This window comes from Adiantum capillus-veneris, chromosome 6, assembly GCF_014529385.1.
Source record: "Adiantum capillus-veneris isolate H3 chromosome 6, ASM1452938v2, whole genome shotgun sequence".
In the NCBI taxonomy this organism is placed as follows: domain Eukaryota; kingdom Viridiplantae; phylum Streptophyta; class Polypodiopsida; order Polypodiales; family Pteridaceae; genus Adiantum; species Adiantum capillus-veneris.
Window position 1 is genome coordinate 134,090,349 of NC_140936.1, and position 27,210 is coordinate 134,117,558.

The 27,210-nt window shown below is 42.7% G+C and overlaps 1 protein-coding gene across 1 annotated transcript in view; it reads left to right on the top strand.

Annotated features, from left to right (window-relative positions):
• Positions 1-16,972, top strand: part of LOC147456311 (uncharacterized) — a 129,170-nt gene extending 112,198 nt beyond the window's left edge. The window contains exon 2 of the mRNA XM_086515443.1: positions 16,470-16,972. Coding sequence (XP_086371569.1) covers positions 16,470-16,843 — 374 coding nt within the window. The 3' untranslated portion in view covers positions 16,844-16,972. The remainder of the gene's footprint in view (positions 1-16,469) is intronic.
• The last annotated feature ends 10,238 nt before the right edge of the window (positions 16,973-27,210 follow it).

Below are 27,210 nucleotides of genomic sequence, written 5' to 3' on the forward strand. Positions count from 1 at the left end.
TTTATGGCAATCCTTACTATAGTGATCCTTCGTTTCAAGGCAATGATGGCAGGGAGGGGACCCTTTTGGCAGGGGGCATTTTCTTTCATAATGACCATACCATATTCCCAGAATTTGTAGCACAAAATGGGCCGATTCAATTGGCGAGTCCAAGGGCGAGGTGGTCCTTGCTCCTGGTGCATGGAGTTGGAGGGGAGGGCATAGAAGCTTTGAGGGGATGAGGGAGCATGGACATGATAAAAGCTATGAGAGGGAAAAGGAATTTGCATATCTTGCTTAGGAGGGGTTGTCAACAAAGGTGGCTTGTGGTTTAGATGGCCATAGCGGGAAACCATGTTGGATGCAGGTGCTGGCCCTTGTTGAAGAGTAGGACCAAGACTTTCCTGTATTTGTTGTAATCCTTTGAGGTAGTAGCAATCCTTGTCCTCATGTCCGGACTTCTCGTAAAAGTGGCAATAAGCTCGAAGGGGGCATTCTTGTGGAGGGTGCCCTGGCGAACGGCATGAGGTACACAAAACCACAGCCTTAGAGTCCTGCTGAGTCCTTATCTCTTCTAGCTCGCGCTTAATCTGGTCCAGGGGCTCTTGATGATGGGGCTTCTCCTGTTGGAGAGAGAATGATCCCTCCTCTTGAAGAGCTCGTTGTAACTTCAAGGCTTTGAGCTCCCAGCGTAAAGAAGTTAAAGGATCAGATGGACTTTCCAAAAGTACAGAGGCAGTCTCAACCTAAGAAGAGTCTGTCGGTAAGTAGCTTCCTTGCCCCCTCTATCCTAGTAGCAACAGCAACAAACTCCTTCAGGTTGGCGTCGGGTCGGAGATTCTCTTTGAGTTTCTTTTGGGAAGTCTTTGGAAGAGCCTTCTCTACCCATTTCTTAACCATAAACTCACTTGGTTGTTGAGGAAGCTTGGCGACCAGAGACTTTGTTCTGGTCGTGAGTTCTGCAAAAGTCTCTTTGGGCTGAAGCATTAGGTTGGCCAACTCATCCAGAACCTTTTCTTGGAAGTCCCGTGGCCTAAAAACTTCACATAAGTGTTGCCTCAATGTGGCCCAAGTAGCAAAGTGGTTTTCAGCAAACTGACTGTACCACTTGTCTGCTAAGCCATCTAAGGTAGATTGAAAGAGTACTGAGTAGGCATCTTCACGATTGAGACCACGACCTCTGCAGAGAGAAACAAACCTCCGGGCATGGTCATCGGCATCCTCTGTGGAGAGACCCTTGAAAGTCGGAAACTTAATATTCACCTTAGCTAGAACGCTTGTGAGCTCCTCCATGGTCGTCTACGCAACAGCTTGTTGCACTGGAGCTTGCTGTTACACAGGGGATGATAAGTTTATTGATGGGGGTGATTGGGAAGGTGTAGAATTGGTTGAGGAAATGGAGGTAGCTGCAGGGGAAGGTAGGGGTAATGGGGCTGGTGGACTTCTACTTGGCACGAAGAGTTGACGCTTCCTGCGGTAGTACTTCAGAGGACTGAGTAGTGGGCTTTGTCGCTCTTTTGACTGCCTTGTATGTGTCATGCAGTGATCAAAAGCCCCCCCAAGCTTTGGGGACAAAGACCTTATAACTTGCTGAATACTTGTCCAATCGCCACTAGATCAAGGCGAGTGACCGGACCACTTGGCTAGACCTGGACGAGGACTAGTCGCGGGCTGAGAGAATACTCGACCAAGAAGAGAGACTAGTCAAGCATGTCTAGACCAGCAGGTTGAAAACTAAGCAGGTCGAAAGAAAACTAGACGGGACCAAGCTGAGGCAGACCCAAACCCGTATAAACAAATCGAGTGATTCAGGGAGCTGAACCCGGTTAGTTCCTCGACTCGACTTGACTTGGCCTTCAGTTGTGGTCCCAACGGGCGTGCCAAAAATGAGAGCACCTGTAGCGAGGAAAAGGTGTCATTCTCTCTAGAGTGGGTGCTCCTCAGTGCAGTATGCATGAAACCTCACTCCAAGAGAAGAAACATCACATAGGAACATGACTGCTTAAGACAGTATACAACTCAAAACACAACTGCAGACTCAACTCAATGGAACTTGAAAAGCTCAAAGAACCGTACAACTCTTGCTGGTAGCACACAGCTCCAAGCCCAAGACCCAAGGTACAATGGGGGTGTCGAGGCTCCAATGGGCAGGGAGAGTGCCAGTGGCGTGCAAAACTCTAGACTTGGGACTCAAGACTAGATGCTAAACCATACGACGTGGATAATGATGCATAGCCACGACTGGAACCAACCACTCATATGTACCTTCTAAGAGCCACCAACAACTGGCAGATATCCTAGTCCAGCTAAGCCTATCTCCTAACTGAGTTGGTGGTGATCTGGCCACGGTGTCCACTGAACCACCATCCGTAACACTTCACGTGTCACTGTCTAGGCGAGAGTCCGCCCAGTGTGAACTCAAGCCCAACTGCACTAACTGTCTGTCCAGTGCCTGTGACACTGTAGCCCTGCTACAATACTAAACTCTTGTTTGCAAAGAGTTCCTTTTGAATGCAAATTTCCAACAACCAAGATAGCTTGCATCATAATCTGAAGGGGTATTTCAAGGATACATCTTCATACTTTCTTAAGTGTCGATTGGAGTCTAGCTTCAAACTTTCGCATCGTCTCTTCATCGAAGACTTTCATGAATGGAGTGACCTTAAGAAGGATCTCCTAGAACTTGTCAACGTAGGCAAAAACCACTTAATGCTCTTTTTGGGAGAGCCAATTCCATCTTTCTTTACGTCTATTTCGAAATCAGGAGGAAGTGAGCATAGAAATGCTTCTTGAACTCTTTTCAGTCTTTGGGTTTGCGCCCTTCTAGAATTGTTGTAAGCCACCAATTGCTAGCCATATTGTTAAGATAAATGCTCACATGGCTCAATTTGGATCGTTCTGAGAAGTTGCCTTTTGCAAATGCTACTTCAAATTTACATATGAAAGTAAGTGCCTCGGTGACATTGGACAATCCTCTTTCCATTGTAGTGTTCAAATTTCATCTGGATCCAATTGCAAATGTTTTTCATGAACTATGTTGTCCAAGCTCTTCATAAAAGCGTAGTTTGAAGGGTAACTGAGTGAGAAAGACAAATCTTTTTCATGGTGATGGGAAGTTCCCACTCTACGATCTCTTTGGGCTGTGCTAGAGCCCCAAATTCAAGGTTGTCTCTGAGGTGGCTCCTCCATCATTTTTGCTTGTCCTTTTTCAAGGGTCTTAAGCACCTTTTGCACTTTTGGCTGAGCGAGAGTGTCTTGTAATTTTGCAATCTTTTGTTTGAGCCACTCGAGCTCTTTTGTTTGTCTAGCCATGACGAGTATGTTTCTGCCAAGAATCTCTCTCCTTATAAAATAGAAATTGAGAGAACCTTGCTTTAATACCATTGTCATAGAAACAAAAGCGTCCACTTAATTACTTTTGAGGAATATTTAATCAAGTCACATAGACATCCACACGAGCTAATATTTAGAAAACTATGCAGCGAGAGAACACGACACTAGGAATTGGAGAAAAAAAAGAACCTTTCCAATGAGACAAGGGACAAAGTTACTCAGAAAAATAGATTGATGTTAACAAAAATATGAAAAAACTACCATCCACTCATTCAATAATCTAACGGTCTTTGAAAACGTCATCTTCTCATTCAATGCAAGTGTCTTTTTCACAAGGTAGGTGTCGCTCGTTTAAGATGGATTTCATTATCAATAAAATAAAAAGAATTTCATCAAATTATCAATTAGTGATGGAATTTGAAGTTTTTGACATTATCATCGTGTCCAAAATAACTTGAAAACGAAACTTAAAAAGTGATTGTCTACTCGCTTCGTTCCGACAAAGAGAGAGAGAAAAAGCCAAAAATCCCCAAAAAGGGATTTTTGTTGAATGGCGCACGGAGAATGGCCCCTCCGCGTCATTCAACAAAAACCCTTTTTTGGAGTTTTTTTGACCTTTTCTTCCTCTCCGAGTGTCAGGACAAGGCATGTAGACAATTTTGTTTTATTTTTCCGGATGTTCCCGACGCAACGTCGGTATCAAAAGCTTCAGATTTTGCCATTAAAGTCAGTTTTATGAAATTCTTTTCATTTTATTAATGACGAAGCCATATTAAATAAGTGACACTTACCTCATGAAAAAGAGACTTGCATTGAATGAAAAGATGTTCGTTTTATAAAGTACAAAAAGTTAGGATCACTTTTCAAAATGTTTAGTTGTCCTTATGGACGTACTCAATAAGTGTAATGCATTCTATTTTTTTTTCTAGAGAGCAATATAATTTCTTACAAGGTAGTCTCAATTAAGACCTTCAAAATATCATAATATGGTTCACAAAACAACTAACAAAATATCTAAAGCTTTTTTGATGATAGCATTGCAAATAAAGTACATAACGAAAAATACCAAAGTTATACCTTTTATTGTCATAAAGGGCAATATTGATCACTACCTACACGAGGAGATGAAAGAGGTAGAAAGCTAGAGATTGTAGGCCATGGTTCAAAAATGGTCTAGACATATATGCATGGCTTTGTATAGAACTTCTTTGTTCTTGTTGCCATAGGCGGCGGGAGTCACATTCATGCACCTAAGGCTTCTTATTATCTATGAGCTCCGACTCACTGACTACAACTTACATAGGTGTCCTTGTGTTTATTATACCTTGAGAGATTCACTCTATACAAAATAAGGAATGTTGTCTATGAGTAGACAGGTTGAGAAAAATCCCTATTTGTTCTTTATATAAGCTAAATATGACTTCCTTTTGACACTTTTATGATTTTAAGTTTTAACAAAATTATGTTGCGCACTAATTATATAAGACCTAGACACGTAATTATACTACGAACATCAAGAAGTGAAGGGAGTTTAGGAGGGCCTCTTTATTTGGCAGTTTAAGAAAATGCTTAAAACTTAAGCCAAGTTTGACCAAGCTTAGAAGTCTAAAAGAGAGGGCAAAAAGACTTATGCTAGGATTTAAAAAAATATATTTTTATATTTTGTATTTGAAAATAGATTATTTCAACCCAAAAGAGAGGTGGGTAACTGAATCTTATAACGTATTTTTCCCAGTCCTCTTCTCTCTCTCTAACATATAAAACACTCTCTCTCACTTAGTTCTCATTAAAGGAGGCACTTTTCAGCTCTCCCCCTATCAGAAAAGCAGATTTTCAACATTCTCTGATTGCATTCTCTTTCTCTAAAATGTGAGCCAACTCTCTCTCTTTTCTCCCCTTCTCTCTCTTGTCACTGCCACCTCTCAATCACAGTGAGGACATTCTATGCTACCTACTCTTGACAGAAAGTGCAGATCCTCCAAGGTTGCAGATCTACTCTCTCTTACTCTCTTTTCTTTTAATGTCTCTCTCTCTCTCTCATCCTTCTTCTACTCCAGCTCCAGGTGAGAGCAACGGGAAACTCCATTATCTCTTTGTGCAGCAACATTTCTCTCTCTAAAGCTCTCATGATCAACAATTTGAATTCATGAGAGATTGAGTTGCACTCTTTTACACACACAGCTTGGAGAAGACGAACGAAGCTCAAGGCACACAACAGAGAGTGTATTACTTAGTGTGCAATAAAAAGATCGTCGATAGCCCTAGAATTGTTGGGATTTAAGCCAACTGGCCGGACATCCCACTTACTACTAACCCATCTACTAACATAACCATTATACACTTATTCGTTAATACAATAGAATAAGGAGCTGCAACACGATAACGTTGCTGTGCGCTCCATCCAAAGTATGTCTCTCTCTCTCTCTCTCTTTGCTCACGCACTTGCACTCGCACACGCCTCTCGCGGCACCTTCAACTGGTATCAGAGTAGGGTTTGTGCTTGCGGTTTTCGCGTCCGTCCGTCGTACTTTCAAAAGTGCAAACATGTTTCCGATTTCAGCATCGAAAAGTTCAGCGTTCTGAGAGCGTTTTTAGCAAATATCTTGCAGTTTTACCTCCCTTTCGAAGCTGTTCGTGCAATCGCAAGCTTCATTAGAGCTATGCATCAGGAGTTGTATTTTTTCAAATCCACTTTTGCTACAGATACAGGTACAGGTACAGGACACAAGTACAAGTTGTTGAGAGACTATTGTGGGATGGTATATAGCCGCTTTATGACTATTATGCGCTATTGAGACGGTGTTTATGGACTAATTATGAGCACTTTTCGACATCGACATTGTCTTGGGTTTTTCAGGCATCTATCTCCTCACAGGTTCTTGCATACATACAGGACATCCAGGTTTCTTACAGGTTGCATTGTTTAGCATCAACATAGATTTGAGTGGGAGTATTTAATGCGCATATGCATTGTTTTGGAAATTTTGATAGTGCTTGAGCTCTTTTGACAGCGATTTTACTCCATGCAAGGATTTGTTTACTGCTTGCATATTTTGTTTGGCGCCTATTTGAGCGCGTATACTGCACCTTGCAATATTGTTGACAATGGATGTACGTTGAGTTGCGAAAACTGCCATATGTACCTTTTGTGGAGCTGATTTGGCTTGTTTCTGGCAGCCTCGATCGTTTCTGAGACTCGGTTCGGAGGCCCTTTCTGAAACTGGGCTGATTTCTTGTCTTCATAACCTTTTGTGAGGATCTATAGCGTGAGGTTTTCTGGAGCTGAGGGATTCTCGAATGTTGAGATCCTTTCGGTGATATAGGTTGCTGGAGTATTCTTTTTTCGTGACCTCGCCATAGGACATGTATAGAGAGGGCTAGGTGCATTTGACGTCATGTTGGCAGTCTTGGGTCAGCTTTTGACTTTTTATGCACAGTTAGTGGTTGATGCGACTGTCTTATACTTTGAGAGCACTACTTTTGATGCGTTACTGATCTCTTGTGACAGTTTTGGATTGAGATTCTGTCAGTTTTTATGGGGAAACTCTGCCAAGTTTTTCCCAGAATTACCAGTGTTTATCGCCATATTATCTTTAGCTTGAAGCCGTGTCATGTAGTGGTGAAAAGGATATTTACAATATTCGAAAATTTGATGGTCCGAATTTTGCTATTTGGAAAGAGCAGATTCAAGATATTCTTATACCAAAAGGTCAGCTGGATCCCATCATGGAGCGCCCAGAGGGCGAGTATACACATGTTGAGTGGGAGAAACTTGATGCTAAGGCCAAATCCACCCTCCGTTTGCATTTGGCCGAATGTGTGTACTTTACTATAGTTGGAAAAAGGACTGCTAGATGTATGGGATAAGTTGTGTTCCAGTTATGAGAATAAAAGTGCCACTAATAAGGTTTTCTTGATGAAAAAGCTGTTTGACCTTCGTAGGAAGGAAGATGGCACTATTTCTACTCACATTAATGAGTTCAATATCATTTTCACTCAGTTGACCACTCAAGGTTTGGTCTTGATGAGGAAATCAAATGTATATTCTTGCTATGCAGTTTACCCTCGTCTTGGGATAGGTTCTGTATTGTGATTAGCAACTCAGTATCTGCTACTACTGGTCTAGTGTACAATGATGTCCTTGGGAGTTTGTTTACTGAGGAGATTCGTAGGAAATCTCTCGAAGGCAAGAATGACGGTGATGCGTGTGATAGACAGAGGGATCGCACTCAAATTCGTGCCAAAAGCAAGGAACGTGTGGGCTTACGCAGTAAGTCTCGGGGTTCTATGCGTAATGTCGAGTGCTATCACTGCCATAAAAAAGGGCATGTGAAGAAGGATTGTAGGAAATGGTAGCAAAGCAAGAAGGATAAACAATCCGGTGAAACTTCTAAGTCTGATGATTCAAACAAGGGCAAAACAAAGTTAGAGGAGATCAATGTGCTAGAGTCTTCAAATGCTCCTATTGTAGAGACTCTTCTAGTGGTTGTTATGTCACTTACCTCTGACGTATTGGTCTTCACAGCAGATGTACCCGTCGAGGCTCTTGTTACAGAAGATGCGCAGTATGCACAAAATTGGATAGTAGATTCTGGTGCGAGTTTCCATGTGACACCACACAAAGAGTGGTTCTCTACTTATTCTCACTCTTGTGGCAAAGTGAGACTTGGTGATGTTTATGAACTAGACATTGAGGGTGTTGGAAACGTCAAATTGCATCTAAGGAATGGCACACACTTTACTTTATGTAATGTCAGACATGTGCCCAAGTTGACTAAAAGCTTGATTTTTGCTGGTCAGCTTGATCATTTGGGCTACAACACCACATTTGACAATGGTTCGTGGATAGTACGTAAAGGTAATCTTGTTGTACTCAAAGGTCAAAAGCATGGTACCTTGTATTCCATGCATGTGTCAGATGTTGGTCATGATTGCATATCTATAGCCTGTCGTCTACTGAGTTGTGGCATTGCCGGCTAGGTCATATTAGCCAAAAAGGAATGAGAACTCTGACTCGTTTTGGCTACTTCCTTGTCTTGTCTTATGTTGACTTTCCTGGTTCTGAGCACTGTATTTATGGCAAACAGACTAGGTCCGTGTACTTACCATTGGGTCAAAAGCGAGCTGAACCTCTAGATTTAGTACATAGTGATGTTTGTGGTCCTATGTCAACCAAATCTCTAGGGGGAGCTAGCTATTTTGTGACATTCATAGATGACTCTACTCGAAAGGTGTGGGCCTATCGTTTGAAACATGAGGATCAAGTTCTTCTTGTGTTTCAAAATTTTTTAGCACTCGTTGAGAATCAGTCTGGCAAGAAACTCAAGAGGTTGCGGATTGACAACGGTGGAGAGTATGTCTCCAAGGAGTTTGACAATTTCTGTCCTAAAAGGGGGATTAAAAGGCAGTTTACTGCACCATACACACTGGCTCAGAATGGAGTTGTTGAGCGCATGAATCATACGATTGAGGAAAGAGTCACAGCCATGCTTTCTAGAGTAAATCTCACACAAGGCTTTTGGGCAGAAGCCGTCTTGACTGCAGTGCATATTATAAATCGTTCACCTAGTACGCCATTGAATTATGAGATTCCAGAAGAGTTATGGTCTAAACGTAAGCCCCACTATGACCATCTACATGTTTTTGGTTGTGAAGCTTATGCTCACGTGCCTAAACAACTTCGCCAAAAGTTAAGAGCCAAAGTCACACAAATGTATTTTCATTGGATATGGTGGAGATGGAGAGATGGGATATCATCTCTGGCACCCGAAATCTCGTCGAGTCATCCGTAGTTCAGATGTGATCTTCAATGAGTCGAAGATGCATAAACAACCTATCAAAAGGAAATAGAGATTCGGAGAGTCACTTTTGAGGATATTGCATCAGAGATAGTGAAATCAACTCAGCGGGCTAGTGATGTACCTTTCACTAGCAATGCTCCAGAGGAAGCGGATAGCAATGGTCAAGGAGTGAGACGGTCTACTAGAGCCTCTCGTCCACCTGTGCGTTTCGAGCCAGGTCTTGATTACATCATGTTGACCGATTGCGGTGAGCCAAGCTGCTACCAAGAAACCATGAGGACGGATGATGTGGTGAAGTGGGAGCAGACTATGAAATCTGAGTATAACTCAATTTTGGCTAATGACACTTGGGACTTGGTAGAATTGCCAAATGATGCGATAGCTTTACCTTGCAAATGGGTTTACAAGAAGAAATTTACCTCAGGTGATCCAAATCCAAAGTACAAGGCTAGACTTGTAGCCAAAGGGTTCAAATAGCAAAAGGGAGTCGATTTTGATGAAATCTTCTCGCGTGTGGTCAAGATGACAACGCTTAGAACCGTACTTGGTCTTGTAGCGATTGAGGACATGGAACTTGTCCAAATGGATGTAAAGACATCATTTCTTCACGGGGATCTCAATGAGGATGTTTACATGCAGTAGCCTGAAGGGTTTGTTCAGGAGAACGCATCTCGTAAGGAGCTAGTATGTAAGCTAAAAAAGGCACTTTATGGCTTAAAGCAGGGTTCAAGGCAGTGGTATCATAAATTTGATGCATGTATGAAGTCTCAAGGATATAAAAGGAGTGAAGAGGATCACTGCTTGTACACAAGAAAGCTAGATGATGGCTCGATAATCATTCTAGTTTTGTATGTTGATGACATGCTTATAGCTGGGAAATCCATTGTGGAAATTGCCAACTTGAAGAAAACACTTAGCAATAATTATGCAACAAAAGATTTGGAGGATGCTACACACTTTCTTGGCATGCAAATCAGAAGAGATCGCAAACGTGGTATTCTTGAGTTATCTCAGGAAACATACATTGAGAAAGTTTTGCAGTGTTTCAGTATGCACGGGGGGAAAGCATTGAGTACCCCAATGTAGGCATTCTTGAAACTCAGCAAGGAAGATGCACCCAAATCTGATGCTGAGCGAGCTGAAATGGCTAAGGTACCATTATCTTCGGCAGTAGGCAGTCTCATGTATGCTATGGTGGCCACAAGACCAGACATTGCTTTTGCAGTGGGAGTAGTGAGCCGATATATGGCAAATCCTGGCAGCAAGCATTGGGAAGCAGTGAAGCACATTCTTAGGTATCTCAAAGGTACGATCGGCAGGTGTTTACGCTTCGGGAATAGTGATGCATCCATCGTGGGTTATGCGGATGCAGACTATGCGGGTTGTGTCGACAATAGAAGATCGACATCTGGCTATGTCTCCATATTTGCTGGAGCAGCAGTATCTTGGAGGTCATGTCTTTAAGATTGAACGTCGTCTTCCACTGCGGAAGCAGAGTACGTTGCATTGTCGGATGCAAGTAAAGAGGCTTATCTCGCTTGGTCAGAAATCTTGGCATTGATGAAACTCGAGTGATATATTGTGATAGTCAAGGTGCTCTTGCATTGGCAAGGAATCTCGTGTTTCACTCCAAATCGAAACACATTGAAGTCAGGTATCATCTCGTGAGAGATTTCTTGGCGAAAGAGCTCATTGATTTGGTCAAGGTACACATTGACGACAACCTAGTAGATTCTTTGACGAAAGGCTTAGCTTTGGAGCGGTTTAAACATTGCAATGAGTTGATGGGTATAGGCTGAGGCCACTAGATTGCTTCACGGTTGTACGTACAAAGTCACTTAGGCTGCGTTGGCCTTCAAGTGGGAGTTTGTTGGGATTCAAGCCAACTGGTCGGACATCCCACTTACTACTAACCCATCTACTAACATAACCATTATACCCTTATTCTTTAATACAGTAGAATAAGGAGCTGCAACATGATAACGTTGCTGTGCGCTCCACCTTAAGCAGGTCTCTCTCTCTCTGCTCTCGCACTTGCACTTGCACACGCTTCACGCGGCACCTTCAAGAATGAATGGACGTATATACAATGCACGGGGAAAAAATGTCCTAGTGAGGGAAAAAATACTCCGGCGGCGTAAGTGTTTCATACACATCATTACCACATGTATATGGTAGCAAATCCCCCCTTAGTGATACGGTGAACGAGAGCTGACACATAGAGTAAAGGAAAGTGCCATGCCTTGAGGACATGATCAGTTTACAAAGGGGAGTAAGCTCAAAGCTTTGCGAAAATCTTTGAACTTTTACGAGACAATGCCTTTGTGAAAAGATCTGCAAGGTTGTTTTGTGTTGGCATATAAGCCAAGCAAATCTCTCCTACTAAGAGTCTCTCCTTGATATAGTGGTAATGCACCTCAATGTGCTTTGTGCGAGCATGAAAAATTGGGTTCCTTGCAAATGTCTATGCGCTCTGAGTGTCAGTGTAGATAGTGTTGGCAGTGTCTTGTCCAACACCCAAATCATCCATAAGGCGTCTGAGCCATACACACTTAACCGTAGCTATGAAGATTGCCCTGTACTCAGCTTCATAACTAGAAGTGGCCACAGTAGGTTGCTTCTTGCTCAACCATGATATACATGAAGTGCCGAGCATGAAACAAAAACCACTTGTGGACACTCACGTGTCAAAACAACGTGCCCAATCTGAGTCCGAAAAAGCATGTAAGTCTGGCAGCAATGATCCCCTCTTGGGATAAAACAAGCTAAGATGTAAAGTGCCACTCAAGTAGCAGAAAATCCTCTTGACAACCTACCAATGCTTAGACACTGGGATATGCATAAATCTGCTGACCTATGAGACTGCAAATTGAATATCCGGTCTTGTGTTGCATACATAAATGAGGCATCCAACAACAGTTTGGTAAAGAGTGACATCTCTAGGATCACCTGCATCATGAAGACTCAATTTTAAACCTGTTTCCATGGGAGTGATACAAGGCAATACCACCATCACACTGCTTAAACTGTATACCCAAGTAATGATGCAACAGCTCCAAATCTTTCATCTTGAAAGTAGCATTCAAATCAGCCTTAAATTTGCAATATGTCTCTCATTTGGTCTAGTGATCAGCAAGTCATTCACATAAAGAACCACAGTGAGAAGTACATCACCCTCACGCTTTACATACAATGTGCTTTTTGTTTGACTGTTATACGAAAGCCTCGTTTGACCAAATGAGTGTCAGCCTTCTCATACCAAGCATGAGGAGATTGTTTCAACCCATACAAAGATTTTATACATCTGTACACTTTATCCTCTTGTCCTTTCTTGAAATAACCGCGAGGCTACTTTACATAAACTTCCTCAAATATGTCACCTGTCAAGAAAGCACTTACAATGTTTGATTGATGTATATCCCAACCAAATGAGCCGTCGATGCACATAGAAAACATACAATAGTCATAAGACAAGTGGGAGCAAAATTCTCTTCATAATCTATATCTTTTTGCTGTGCAATAACCCTTTGCAACAAGTCAAGCCTTATAGCGATCAATCGTACCATTCGGATTGCGTCTCAACTTGTAAACCCACTTCGTACCAATGGCCTTTTTGCCAGGATGCAAATCACATAAAATCCACGTGTCATTTTCTAGAAGTGCATCATATTCGGATTGCATGGCAACCATCCAATTTTTTACATTTTGTGCTACATCAAAAGATAGAGGTTCTTGAATATCATGTAAGCTAGACACAACCAAAGCATAACAATCTGATGCATAAGATGCATTGTGAGAACGTGAACGAGTACGACTAGACAAAGGTGCATCCAATTTATTGTCACGCAAAGTGTGCACCAGCCATTTAGGCATACTTATAGCTTGCTCATTCTCATCCCTTTCCTCATCATGTACATCTCCATCAGTATTAGACTGATCTGTAACATTTTCAAAAATCCCCATAGGCTTTACATTTGCCTCATTGGAATTTACATTTGAACTTTCGCCACTGAAAAGAGGCAACAAAGTGTCATAAATGTCCTGTGAGTTGACACTACTGTCTCTGGTACATGACAACAAGGGTTGAACAAAATCTTCTACAAATACATATCGTGAGACCAAGATCGCTTTGTTTGTGGATGATACAACTTGTAACCTTTGCTTTCAATACTATAACCAACAAAAATACATTTGACAGCCTTATCATCCAGTTTTCTGCGCTGTGTTTGTGGCATCAAAGCATATGCCAAACAAGCAAAAACACACATGTGCTCAATAGAAGGCTTTCTATCATGACGCTTCATATGGAGTAATGGAATGTGTTTAGTACATAAGTGGCACACATGATGGCCTCAAAACAAAACCAATGCGGTAAAGCTTGACTTTTGACCATACATCTCGTACCATTTTCGTAACTGACCTATTTTTCATCTCAGCAACACCATTTTGTTGAGGTGTATAAGGCACTGTACATTGGTGTTTTATCCCACGACTACCCATAAATGCATAAAATTCATGAGATATATACTCCCCCCCTCGATCGGAACGGAGGATGCCCATAGTACATTTCGAGACATTTTCAGCCATAGCCAAATTTTTTTGAAGCGGATATACCCATGCATGCCTGGAGTTATCATCAATGAAAGTCACAAAGTAAAGGTAATTGCCCAAGGATGGAATTTGCATGGGCCCATAAACAACGCTATGTACAAGCTGTAACCTGCATGTGGCCCTAACTGAACCATCCTTTGGAAACTTCAAACGCTGTATCTTACCCAAAATACAGTCTTCACAAACATGTTTGACGGGTTCTTCAAGAGGCAGCAAAGAAGCAACCATATCATATTTTTTCAAACACAACAAACTGACAGAATTTAGATGTCCAAAACGTGCCAAGGTTTTTCATCTGAAATAGCCTTAGAATCTACAACCGCATTTGTAAAATTCTGCCCACACTTCATACAAAGTAAGCTTATACAACCGACGACATAAAACGACGATGCAACAATTTCATCACGGAAACTGAGATCATGTATTGTACATCTGTCAGCCACAAATTCGATTACAAGACCAAGTCTAGCAAGTGCAGATACAGACAAAAGATTCTTCTTGATCCTCGGTACATAAAGTGCATCAACAAGTGTGAAAGAACTGCCATTTGCAGTAGTAAGCACAATCCTTCCAACTCCCTAAACCAAATAAGAGGCATTGTTGGCACAAGTAACTGAATTCCCATGAGGGACAGGCTCAAGAGAGGTGAACAAATCACGATGTGAGGTAATGTGCTTTGTAGCACCACCATCAAAATACCACACATGTGAATCTGTAGCAACTGACATGCATGCATCATGGACAACGGGATTAAAGGTACCATTTTGCATCAACATCAACAACACAATCTCCTTTCACAGAAGACTCAACAATAGCTGTATTTGTAGTGGAACCGGCATTAGCAGTTGAACCACCCTCTTTCTTCCTAGCAGTGGAACTTAGGACACTGCTTGATCAAGTGATAATTAGTTTTACAATAATGGCAATGCATCTTCTTGTTACCCTTATCACCAAAATTCCTAGACGAATTGCTGTCAGTAGAAGCATTAGGAACATGTGATTTACCACTCGTAGAAGAACCATGAGACGTGGCTACATTGCTGTTACTACCTTTTCTTTGAGCAACAATAAAGACCTGTTCAACTGCACAGTGTCTAGTCCTATTTTTTCTCGAAAGTAACTCTTGCAACAACAATGTGCACAATGCATCAAACTTGACAACTTTGGGATAGTCTCCAACTACTAGCAAAAGTCTGGTAAGAATCTGGTAAGGCATCAAGAACAGTCTGGCACAAGGGAACTGTTTGAAATGACTTCACCTACAGAAATAAGTTTCTCGTTGATATCCTTGACACCAGTAAGGAAAGTGTCCATATTATCTATGTCATCCATAATCTTATACTCCAACTCTTTACGCAGCAATGCAATTTCAGCCTCATTGCGACTTGCATAAAGACCAACTAGAGTATCCTAAGCTTGTTTTGCAGATTTTGTTAAACGAACATGCGGAGTAATAGTGTGCTTGATAGAGAACGTAATCAATGCATGAGCCTGCGCATCTTTTACATCCCAACGACTTGTTCTGTCGTAGGCAAAACAACTCTAACAGCAGCAATCCTTGCAGCAAGAAGTGCAACATCCTCAGCATCGCATGTATCCTCAGAACAAGGACGTACATCAATGCCCTCCACAATGTTCCAAACATCCTTCAACATAAGAATGTGTTGCATTATATAAGCCCACATAGGGTAATTGTCCCCATCCAATCTGTCCTCAGCAGCAAACATCTTGAACACATCTGTGTTATTGTCAACCATGGTAGATGTTGCACCTGATGTGAAAATTGTCCGAAAAGAGGAGAAGGAAAGTGGGAATAACACGTGCTATATAGCACAAACCGTAAAATATCGCAAGGGACCTGTTATGCAAAAAACGGCACTGACAAAACTTTTGTACAAAATGACAAAATAACATGTGCAGTACTGCATGTAGTGGAAACGGAGGCCGAAATGAGCCCAAATTAAAATTCTAAGTAGACCTAGCTCTTCGAGCACTCTCAAATTTCTTTTCGATCTACAAACGCTCACCAAAGCTCACAGAAATCGGAGAAAGTGAGCAGACGTGTTGGAGTTGCTGTCGACTAAGCCTAGGAGGACGTAACCTGCTCTGATATCAGCTGTTGGAATTAGGGTTGCAAGAAAACACACACACATCTTGGAGAAGATGAAGGAAGCTCAAGGCACACAACAGAGAGTGTATTACTTAGTGTGTAATGTAAAGATCCATAGCCCTAGAATGAATGGGCGTATATACAATGCACGGGGGGAAAAACCTCCTAGTGTTGAAAAAAAATTCCCCGGTGGTCGTGTGTTCACACACATCACTACCACATGTATATGGTAACACAGCTTTCGTCAATGAAAGGGAAGCAAGTAAACATCTCTTTGTTGCGTATTCATCATTGCAAGAGAAGTACGTGAAAGCTTTACAACAAGTCAAAGAGGAAGACAACTAGAAGACGAAGAAGCTGAACGATGAAATGACGAAGCTCAATAAAAAAGTAGAGCATAAAAAAAAAGAACAGGAGTGTCTGCTAGAAAAGTATGTACAACTACAACACACTTCACGTAATATGCGTCGACAAATTGATCATCTCACACATATTCCCCTGGGCTACCACATTTGTAAGCGCTAGAGACAAGTGATATCTATGCTATCCTCAAGTGGTGGAGCTCAAAAGAAATGTGTCTGTCACACTCGGTAAGAATGCGGGTGCAAGCTTCTGATTTCCTACATTTTTTGCAGGTTGCTGTAACTTTATTTCAATATGCAAGAACTTGGCTCGGATGATGATGGGAATCGATTCTGATGCGCAAAAGACACGACGTGCTCTATTGCAACATATCATCAAGCCAAAGGAGTTGGTGGAGCTACTGGATGATCCATCCAACGCTGGCATTGCTAACGTTTTATGCCATAAGTATTTCAATGAGCTAAAGAGAATTGTGTTGCCTCATGAGATGATGGAGGTATGTGACAACACAAAAATAGGTTACAAGGCCTATGAAGCTTTTACCAGAATTGTCACACTAGGTCACATGGCAAAAGGTCTGTTTCGATTGCTGCCAACACCTTACAGTGTCAGTGTTGCAAAAAGTGCTCCAATAATTATATTGTAAGATTGTTGGGTGGATTTCAGTATGTGGAGTATGTCATGCCATTAGAAGACAACATATCCTTCCGCTACAACAGGTTCAACAATGTGTATATTGACTTGTCGAATCTCCAGGAGTCAATGATAAGATTTTATGGGTTGACACAGGAAGAGTGTGATGGCAAGGTTATATTTGTAATGAAGCTTGACGAGTGCCAGATTGTAAAAGGTCAATGGATAAGCGTTACATTGATAAATAGGGCCTTGGCGGATGTCGATGTCAAGCTAAATGCCAAGAAGAAGGGAAACATGTATTTAGGTGTTCAATCTTAGAAGAATATTTGGTGGCTGACAGCTTTTCATCTCCCGCATGTGAGACACATGAGTCCTTAAAATGGTATTTCAATCACACCTCTATCTTTGACGTCATTCGCTCGGCAACAACAAGAAGGACACAGATTGCAGGTTTCAGGTCTTGGTAGGTTCCAGGTTGAGTGGCATTTGGCAGTAGATTTAAAAACACTCAAGTAATATGTTAGGGTGCAAGCAAGGTGCAATGACCCTCTTTCCATGCATTTATTGTTGTCACACTAAAGTCTCGATGGGAATTGAGGGCAAGGGTGCGAAGGCCAGCAAGTTGAAAGGTGATAAGGATAAGGGTGGCAAAATTGCAATCAACTCTGTGAAAGGTGTATCCTCTACACAAATAGTGGGTAAAGCACTACAACAATGGTTTCAAGATATCATCCGTTGTGACCAGAAAGTCCCCCCTAGTCGAAACAAGGACGATCCCAATTGAGATTCTAACTGGCTGATGCAAGAGCTCGAAAGGATCCAGTAAAACGTGATGTACCACATAGTAGCCAAAGGCACCTGGTTGGCCAATACAACTCTGTTAGCCAAAGATTTCCGTGCCAAACTCCAATGAAGTACTTTCCTCCTAATGAGAGATGAGGAGAGGAGCAGTTTGTTGCTCTGGAGACAAATCCAAGCTAACCCAACAGCCCAGACGTAGAGAAGTCCCAGGGGATCCACTTGAAGCCCTCGCTGCGACCAATCAAGCGTAGGAGCATTGTCAACCCCAGAAACCACAAAGCCACTGACTTCCTCTACTTGATCAGTCCCTCAAGAGCCAGCTCACGCTTGTGAAGATTGGCCTTGTGGCCCTCCAAGTACGGGCTTGATTTGTCAGCAAACTCACCATCGAGTAGCTCGTCTCCCCTAATAGGCATCTCTAAACCACAGAAACCAACCTCCTATGAAGTCAAAAATCTGCTCTTCGCCTCAACATAGAAGAGAAAAAGGAAGGGGGCAAGAGGGCAACCCTATCTAACTGAACGCCTGAATATGAAGCGTTCTTCTCTTTCCCCTGCTAAGAGCACCGGACTTTGCGTACAACTGCAGAGAGCTGACACTCCCTTGATCCAAGGAGCCGCCCTTTGATACAAGTGCGGTGTGATATGAGAGAGTCGTTCTCGAGATCCTTTTTCTTCAGCCAATCACCCAAGGACTCCCTTCTTCCAGTACAAAGCTCGTTTGGGGCGACACATACTGGAAATACGGAGCAAGGCTCACCCAGTTGCAACACTTCACTGATAGGAGGAGGGTCTCACAACCGAGTTCATGTCAGGATTCTGGGAGCAATTGTGGGACAGCAGGCAGCCGTGGAGAGTTACCATGTTGTTTCAGTAGCTAGTTGCACATAGAGCTACTGCAGTTGGGAGTTGGTTGGTAGATAGCGTGTTCTCAATAACATGTGCAACATGTGGCCACCCTTTGGAGAGTCATCGTCATTGTTTGTGGGATTGCCCCATGACACAGCAGGTTTGGACCCTACAATACACTTGGGGTGCTGCAGCCTGGTCCACACCCTGAGCACTCAATTTAAAGATGGCCGTTGACCTACACTTTAACTTGCCACAGAGCTCACCCCCCAGAAGTGGTGCAGTGATAGAGAGTGATGTTGGGAGCTCATATGTGGCTTAACACTTTGGTTCATCTGGCGGGCCCGCTCCTTTTGCATCTTCAAGGATTACCTTGTCCCATCGATACAGATTGTTCGTGACATTTGGCTGGAGCTGATTCATACACTCAAGGTCAAAGTTTGAGAGACTTGAAGGTAGCTTTGACTGCATGCTGGAGAAGAGCGCCACGAGGTTTTCTTGCAACTGTGGCGCCTAGAGCCTTTCTTCACCATGCTTCATGGTAGGCCTAGATGGCACTACTGTGATCTAGCATTCATTGTACATACTTTTTCTTTGCACTCGGAGAGTCTCCCCATGTTTGTGATGTAGCCCTCTCTCACAAAGGTTCGTTGTAGCCCTTTGGAAAATTTTATTAACTAATGGAAGGATCTTTTTCTTGCCCAAAAAAAACATTGAAACGAGTACTAAAACCAGAATCAAGGGATTCTCAAATCGGCACCAATACATGCTGAAAGCAGATAACATCTATGAAACAAATTCCAAATAGTATTTTCAAACAAAAATCAAAAAGTATGTAATACAAAACAATTAAAAATTCATTCGAGGTTTTATTCGGACAATCGAACTTTAAGGATGTCTAGCTTATCCTTCTGGATCAAAGTGATCATATGGTTCTGGATCTAGAGTGCCGCATCATTCCTGTCGTGCCAAGGCATGCCCAAGAGAGCGTCGCAATTGTCCCAACTTCATGATGTGAAAGTCTATCTTTCCATGGTATCGTTGGATAGTTACTGGAAGAGCATCAATGAGAGGTACCACCTTTTGAGTTTGCCCAATGGCTAGCTCGGCTTCAAGTTCGCCATCTTGTGAATCGGAGTCAGAATCGTGCTGCGTGAGGAATTTAGGATGAATGTAATTCTCGGTAGCTCCTAGGTGACAGAAGATAAGGGCTTTCAAGCCGTAGATTTTCCCATAAGCTTTGCGCAATTCATTAGAACTTTCAAGATTAATGCCATAAATATCATGTACAAGTTCAATTGCAGGTCTAGCTCGCTTAGCCGGCGGTGGTCCTGAGGATCTATCAAATATTGAAGCAGAGGTAGGCTCTGCGGGTCTATCTATTCATTGGAAGCAATTAAAGAAATTATGCCGTGATTGAAAACATTCAAAGCATTGGCCTTCTTGTAGTAAAGTCTTGCGTTGTTGAGGTGTCAAAACGAGGCCTTTGTGGTTGACTTTATGAGAATCGTGGGGAGTTGTTCGTTGTGATCGATTATTCAGATTTGTTGTCAGGGTTTCTTTTGTAGTAAACTCTAGCTTGCCTTTCAAGAGCTTATATCCGACACCAACATGGTCCAACAGTTCTTGCATTGTTATACTTGTTTGGAAAGACAATACTTCTATAACAATGATGGCAACCCCATTGTATATCACTCACATTGGTCCTCCAAGGGAATAAAGTTGAAGAAAGACACCGACAAGTAGACATCAAGGAACCTTTGGTTGTTGGTCTCCATGGCAAGTATTCAAGTTTTCCTATTCTGACAAAATCTGGACTTCGAACAAGGAGGTCATGTAATTGTGTGCAAAAGTAATCTTGAAAGCCTGCCAAGTCCTTGGAGCATGCGGTTCGGTAGCAATTGAACTCCCATCATTGCATATCATTATCTTTGAGAAATCCCGCAACTTGAGAGATTTTTTATTATTCTGTGTAATTCCTCAAAGAATAGATATCAAATTGTTGGAGGAACTGCAAGGCTTTCTTTCTATCATTCACTCCAAAAAAGTGAAAAAATTTACTGTCGTCCCATCATTTTGGTTGGTTCAATGCAAACCCCGGATGTGGATAGTAGGGGTATCCATTAGGGCGCAAACCATTGTACTCAGGTGGTTGTGGTGGTAGGGGAGGTGGTGGAAACAGAGGTGGTAGAGGCTATTGCACTAGATTAAGGTCAGGTTGTACCATGTTCCTAAAGACTCCCCCAATTGGAACAAAAGAACCACTGTAACGGAAGGGCACCACCTGCCAACGGAAAAGGACAGACTGAACAAACTTTAGACGCTTCAAAACAATTGAACTGAGAGAGATACACTACACATGAGACACAGAGTGGTGGACTTCCATCCCAAGAGAGCACTAGCCCCAAACTGTGGCGCCCCTTTCGGTATTTCTTTTTATTTCCTCAACTCAGTACAATGTCAACAAGACTGCTCTGCATCTCCATGTGGAAGCATGCTAGAGAGTGAGACCTTAGCACATATTTAAAGGCCCTTGGCCTAGCAAAAGTAGTTTACATGAGAAGTATCTTATCCAAAACATCCGGTTTCAAAAGCCAACCCATAAAGCTGCCAATGCAATTGGCAGAAATTCGTACAACTGCCACATTAGCACTGCAGAACATGAGCATTATACAGCTACCACATTATCAACAGGTACACAAATTCTTCAGTGTGTATGTGCGCCTCTTATTTTAGGTCCCATCGGACAAGGTCCCATAAGTTGCTGGGGATTAAGATTTGAATCCTTAATAGTTGGGCTACTCGTTGAGACTTGGTAAGTCGGTCAAAACTTCGTCTTGTTTTACCTTTGCCAAGGTTTAGGCCCTCGGCCGAGATCTGCATGTTGGTTAGGGTTAGAGCTAGGGTGCCCAACCCTCTTGGTCTTCAGTGGCTCGACATGTCAGCGGTTTGTGACAGTCAACCAGTGAGACTGGTTGCACGAGTCATCACTGAATGTTAATGAATATGGAAGCATGTGCGTGCCTTAGGACCACGCAGCACGTCACTAACAACTTTCCAAGTTGGAAGCGGTTAGGAAACTCAACCATAAGGGACATAATTGGACAACTCACCACTTGGACGCTTAGGACCAACCCAGTTTGAGAGGGCTGATTTTGTCAGTTTGTGAGTGGATTTTCAGGTTCACAACTTTAATGGAAAGCTTGTCTTCTCCCTTGTCTAATGTAGCATAATGATTCCGCTCTCGTGCATCTCGCTCCCTCTTACAGATATGATAATGCCCCCCACTAGTTGGGCTCCTCAGAAGACTATGTATAGTCTTGTGGGTTTCATGCGCATTTGCCAAGGCAAGGGTCTTTTGAACAGGAACCAGATTTGCTAATTACTAGTCCCCCACAGGTATGAATAGTACCATCGCGAGAGATTGCGAAACAGGATGGTTTTCTCCCATAAAAACTCGTCCAAATCAAAGGGGAAGTGTCCCATTGTGTGCAGGAGGTCCTGAAACACTCATATATGTGGTTTGATCTGCTCAAAACAATCCAAAACAGAGAATTTTAGCTTGATACGTCTATTTACAAGTTTAGGTTTTGCACCTAAATTGCAAGATAACCCCTGAAAGCTTCAGGAAAGCCTTGCGGTGGTTATACCTGAGTTTAGACACCTATCAGTGCCCAAAATAGAAAATTACAGCATGTTAAAAGTTACTTACAGCGCACCGGAAAGCTTCTAAAATGCAAGGGAATCCGTCCTAGACTTGTACTTTTGACCCAAAAATATTTTGGCATTGTTATGCTACCAAAATTGAGTCGAAAACCTGAAATTTCAGCCCTTGACAAGTTTGGACACCTCGGTGAGAATTTGATTTAAGTGTTTAGATCGTTTGCTTTCAATTGAATATAGAAATACCGAAAGAAGTGTCAGTCTTTAGGGGCTACAAGGTGTCGGTCTTCGTGTGCGCAATGACAATCTAGTTGTTGAAAGCTTTGTGTTCTCTCTTCTTCTCAACCCTCCGTGTGAAATTAACACGTAATTGACTTAGTACCGCCCTCTACTGTGTACTAGCCGGTTTCACACGTTGTGTAGTATATCTCTAACAAGTCGGATCATGACCAGTGACTACCAACCAAGTGCCACTATGCAATCCTACATGTCCTATCATCCACATGAAAAAACATATCATGTGGCTAATGCAAAGGGTCTAGATGCATGAACAAAATTGTCACTAGAAAGTGAGGATGATGCATTGATCCAGCCATACCTTTGATTCGCGAGGACAGTGAACTTGATGCCACATCCAGAAGAAGCCTCCTCCCAAGGGAGGCAATGTCCTAAAAAAAGGATAGAGCGGCACCTTAATCGCTCAACGAATGCCACTATCACTCATCAGGATCCCAATCTAACTGAACAAGGGGCTTTCCCTGCCAAGTCCACAGTCTCCAAAGTGGTGCCTCTGCAGTAGTGAATACAAGGTCAACACATGATCTCCTCTAGAAGGAACCAACCACCCTAATAGGTTTCCATTGGGCAGAGTCAATTGTTGATCAAGTAGAATTCACAAAGTCTATCTATGGAGCATGAATCAAATCGGGAGTGGATGGTTTCAAGCGTATACTGACCATGCCAACAAAGATCTTATACACAAAAGACGTGAGAATGATCGGTCTCCACTATCGGAGGGACGATGTATCTCCACCTTCGGTACAAGAGAAATAAGTTCCGAACACATAGAGACAAGCATCTCTTCTATATCAAATATGTGATGTAAACCTGGAAGTATAACCGGGCTAAATGTATCCCAGAATTGCAGAAGGAATTGTCCAGTCAACACATCCTCTCCAAGACAAGAGGCACTGTCAAGGCCAAGCACTGCATCATGCATCTCTTGCATAGAGAAGGGGACTGGTAATGTATGACACATGGCCTTTGTAACCACATGTTGTATATGAGACCAAACCTCTTCTTTGGTATGCAAAATATTATCAGTAAGCTGATGGGCAATATGATTAAATGCTCAAAATAATCTGAAGTGATATCAAGGACCTCATTACGATCCGTACGTAGCCTGTCTGCAAAATCACGTAACACTCTATTAGAAGTTCCTTTGGGACGCCCTAGAAGTGTGTAAAGAAATCCTTATTCATCTTATCCGTTTGGATATCCATGTCGAGACCGAAGCATGATAGGCAATTTCGGATTTCTTAGTTTAAATGTGACTATGTCTCTCTGGTGTCAACCTCGCGCTCACCCAGGAACTCATCTCCTAGAAACTCCTCAACCTGCCAACGTATGCAACTCAAACGGTCCTGTAATTCACGCTCTCTACGAAATAGGCCTTGTCGCCTCTCTGCAACAACTGGCTGTCTGCAAGCCTTGGAAGACGCAACAATGCATGTAACTAGATCGGACGCGAGATCTACAAAACCGGTGCGTGCCCAAAAATCCTCAATTGACAAAAACAATGAAGCATCCCATGGCACCAAGTCAGGTATAGGTGATCCTCATGTAGGCACATAGGAAGTCTCAAATCTCAAATGCAAAGAAACTATGGCATGATCAGAGAGTACTGTGCTAGGCCAAATCGTAATTGTCGCACCAATAGAAGCTGCCCAGGCACTTGCATAAAGTCTATCTAGTCGCTCAAGTACACGACTTGATTCCTTCTAAAACCCCATGAAAATTGCAATGACAATGGAGTGAGGGTCACAAATAGAATATGCTAGGCATATGTACCAGAAACTGCAACAAAAAGGAATTTGTCCCAAGCATCTCTCACACGGTGATACATATAGTAAAAATAGGGGCTCAATGGCTCGCCAATTTCTCAATAGTCTCTACAATATTGAAATCTCTGCCAACAATCCATGAATCCATCGTAGGCAATACATTTACAATCTGCTCTGCCAAAACTCGACTCTCTTTTGAGCTGAAGTGTGGACATAGATGGACATTACACCAACTAGGGCATCGTCAATCTCTAGAGTAGCCCACATCGCTCTACAATTTACTTAAGTACCATGGTCACAAATACAATGGCACAAACGGGGTCCCACAAAAATGCATACACCACTGCTAGAATATTGTTGTCCAATCACAGTTTCCAATCTATGTATCAACCTATGATGAATCTGAAGCCCCAAAGGCGTGCATCAACCATATCAACGGCTACATGACTTTGAATCAATGCCGAGCTCTCTTGATCTTTGGCCAAAGCCGAGGAACAAAAGCTAATGCAAGCACATCCTCACCATGTAGTAGTGGGTGTAGGAGCTGTCATGGGACAAAGAAGCGAGTAATTGTAAACTAAGAACCAAAGTAGACAGAAGAGCATCCCAATATAGAGACCACTATCGACTCCGACCATACCCGAATGGTGCAAGGGATCACGGTAGTATAGTCCACAGACGAAACTAGTAGTAAACAGTAGCAATCCACTGTACATAGTCATTTTTTAGCTCCTATACTTTGTTTGTAGCAATGCATGATGAAATGAAACCTACCCAATTCTAGATAGCTTACAAGGTGTGGCAAAGAACAAAATCTATCATTGAAACTTGTGTTCGTGTGTCCATGCCAAAAAAAAGATAGGGGAAGGAGAGCATGAGACACGTACTACTACCTACTACCTACTACCTACTAGAAGTGAGCGTGCTTTCTATGCACAATGTAGAATGTACAACCGAACCAATAATAGACCACTGCTATCATCACTCTACTTAGCTCTAGAAAACTGCAAAGTTGGTGGCGCAGAAGCTATGAAGGATCGAGGAACATGAGGAGGTGGTGATGGGACATACACTAGAGGTGCAGGGTATGAGGTGCCATGGGTGAGGGTGGGTGGGTGGGTTGGGACAGGTGTTAAGGGGTGATTGTGCTCCAATGTCAATGGTTGGGGACGGAAGGGGAGAAGGGGCTGGGGAAGATGGTAGATATGGGAATTTAGTCTCCATAGCTTAATGTGAGGTAGCTTTAGGCGGATGCTGCAGAGTAGATAGTCTGTCCTCGAGTAGCTGAAACCTGTGAGATTGTCGGGTAGACAAACTGTTGAGGTGGTGGGTGTGGTGTTATTGGAGGTTGTGTGCACCGAAAGGCATGGTGACGAGGTGTCTTTTGCCAACCCTCTGCGATGCCTTGAGGTGGGAGGTGTTGTGACGAGGACGAGGGTGGGAAGGGAAAACTCTCACTATGTACCCAAACTGATGGTACTTGAGACACTGATCTAGGCGACCAATAACCACCACCTATATCTATGGAGTGTCTATCTTTGTAGCCAGTGAACCTGGTATAACCATGCCCCACCTAGCGGCTATACAAGTAACACAACCTTAAGAGATGGACCGAAAGCGATAGAAAGAAGAGTGTGACTGAAAAACGACGGATCGCTGCTAGCGATCAAACTCTTCAACATCAAAGTTTGGTGTCTAGCATAAATAGTCATCCTGACACCCGGTGCAGGTTGGTGGATGCCATGGAGTACAAATTGACTTGGTGCACAAGTCCGAAATGTTGAAGCACTCTGTCTCTCCTTGGATACTGACATTAAAATACTCTTCTTCTTCTTCTTCCTTCCTCTCTCTTCTCAAAGGTGTAAATATGTGGATAATAAGGAGATAGAGAGAGCCTGTTGTGGCAAGTAGGAAGACAAGAAAAGTCAGCCTTCCATCCAAAGGACCTTAGGTGAGACGAGAGATAAGCTCTGAGGGAAGCTCTCACGATTGCCTGGAGTGAAGTGTCGACGAGAGAAATTTTGTAAAGCCCAGCAGTGGACCGACCAACTGGCCGTAAGGAGAACAAATCGCATGGCAGCTAGCAGTGAGCCCCAAGGCAGTATGCGAGCAGGAAACCCCAGTTGTTGCAGTTGTGTTGCGACCTCGTCGAACAACATCTCTCTCTCTCCCTCTCCCTCTCTCTCTCTCTCTCTCTCTCTCTCTCTCTCTCTCTCTCTCTCTCTCTCTATCTATAAATCTACTAGTACGGCCGGTCGCCTTCGGTGACCTCTCTATCTTTCTGTCTCCCTCTTTATCGCGCGTCCTTTCTCTCTTTCTCTCCCTTTTTTGGAATGTAGCCTTCATCTCGCAGCTTGCGTCACGTGTAAAGGGGACTCCCCTTTGTCATATTATGTTAAGTAGATATAGATGGTGCCAGTTATAGCAGGACAACTTATAGTCTCATGCCCTTGCTTGCACCTCCTACTTCCTACCTCCAAGTATGTCTAACAATCCGTCTCCACACCGCTATCCTCTGTTCATGTGTAACATACAGGCCAAAGCCATTAACCAACACTTAAAGCCTCTTTCCTTCAATTCGGTCTGCAAGGGCGTACCTTTAGCATTTCTAGGATGCGGGCGGGGGGAGAGAGAGAGAGAGAGAGAGAGAGAGAGAGAGAGAGAGAGAGATACACAAAAGCACGTGGAGCATATGCTTGTCTTTTTAACACATATCATACACTCACAATTGCGAGTTTGGCTTGGAAAAAAAAGAGTAACACTTGTATATCATTTGCATTGTTGTACATCAATCAAACAAAAAACTAAAGGCAAACCTCATTACTTAATATTCGCACCTACGTCATTATTTTTCTAACTTTAAGGCACTGTAATACCAATAAGATTGTTTCACTTGAAGCTTTACCCATCAACCACAACATAAATCCGAATAACTCCTAAAAGAAATCCATTACTCTAGCTTGATAAAAATTAAAACATGCTTGAAACTTAAACACCGAAAT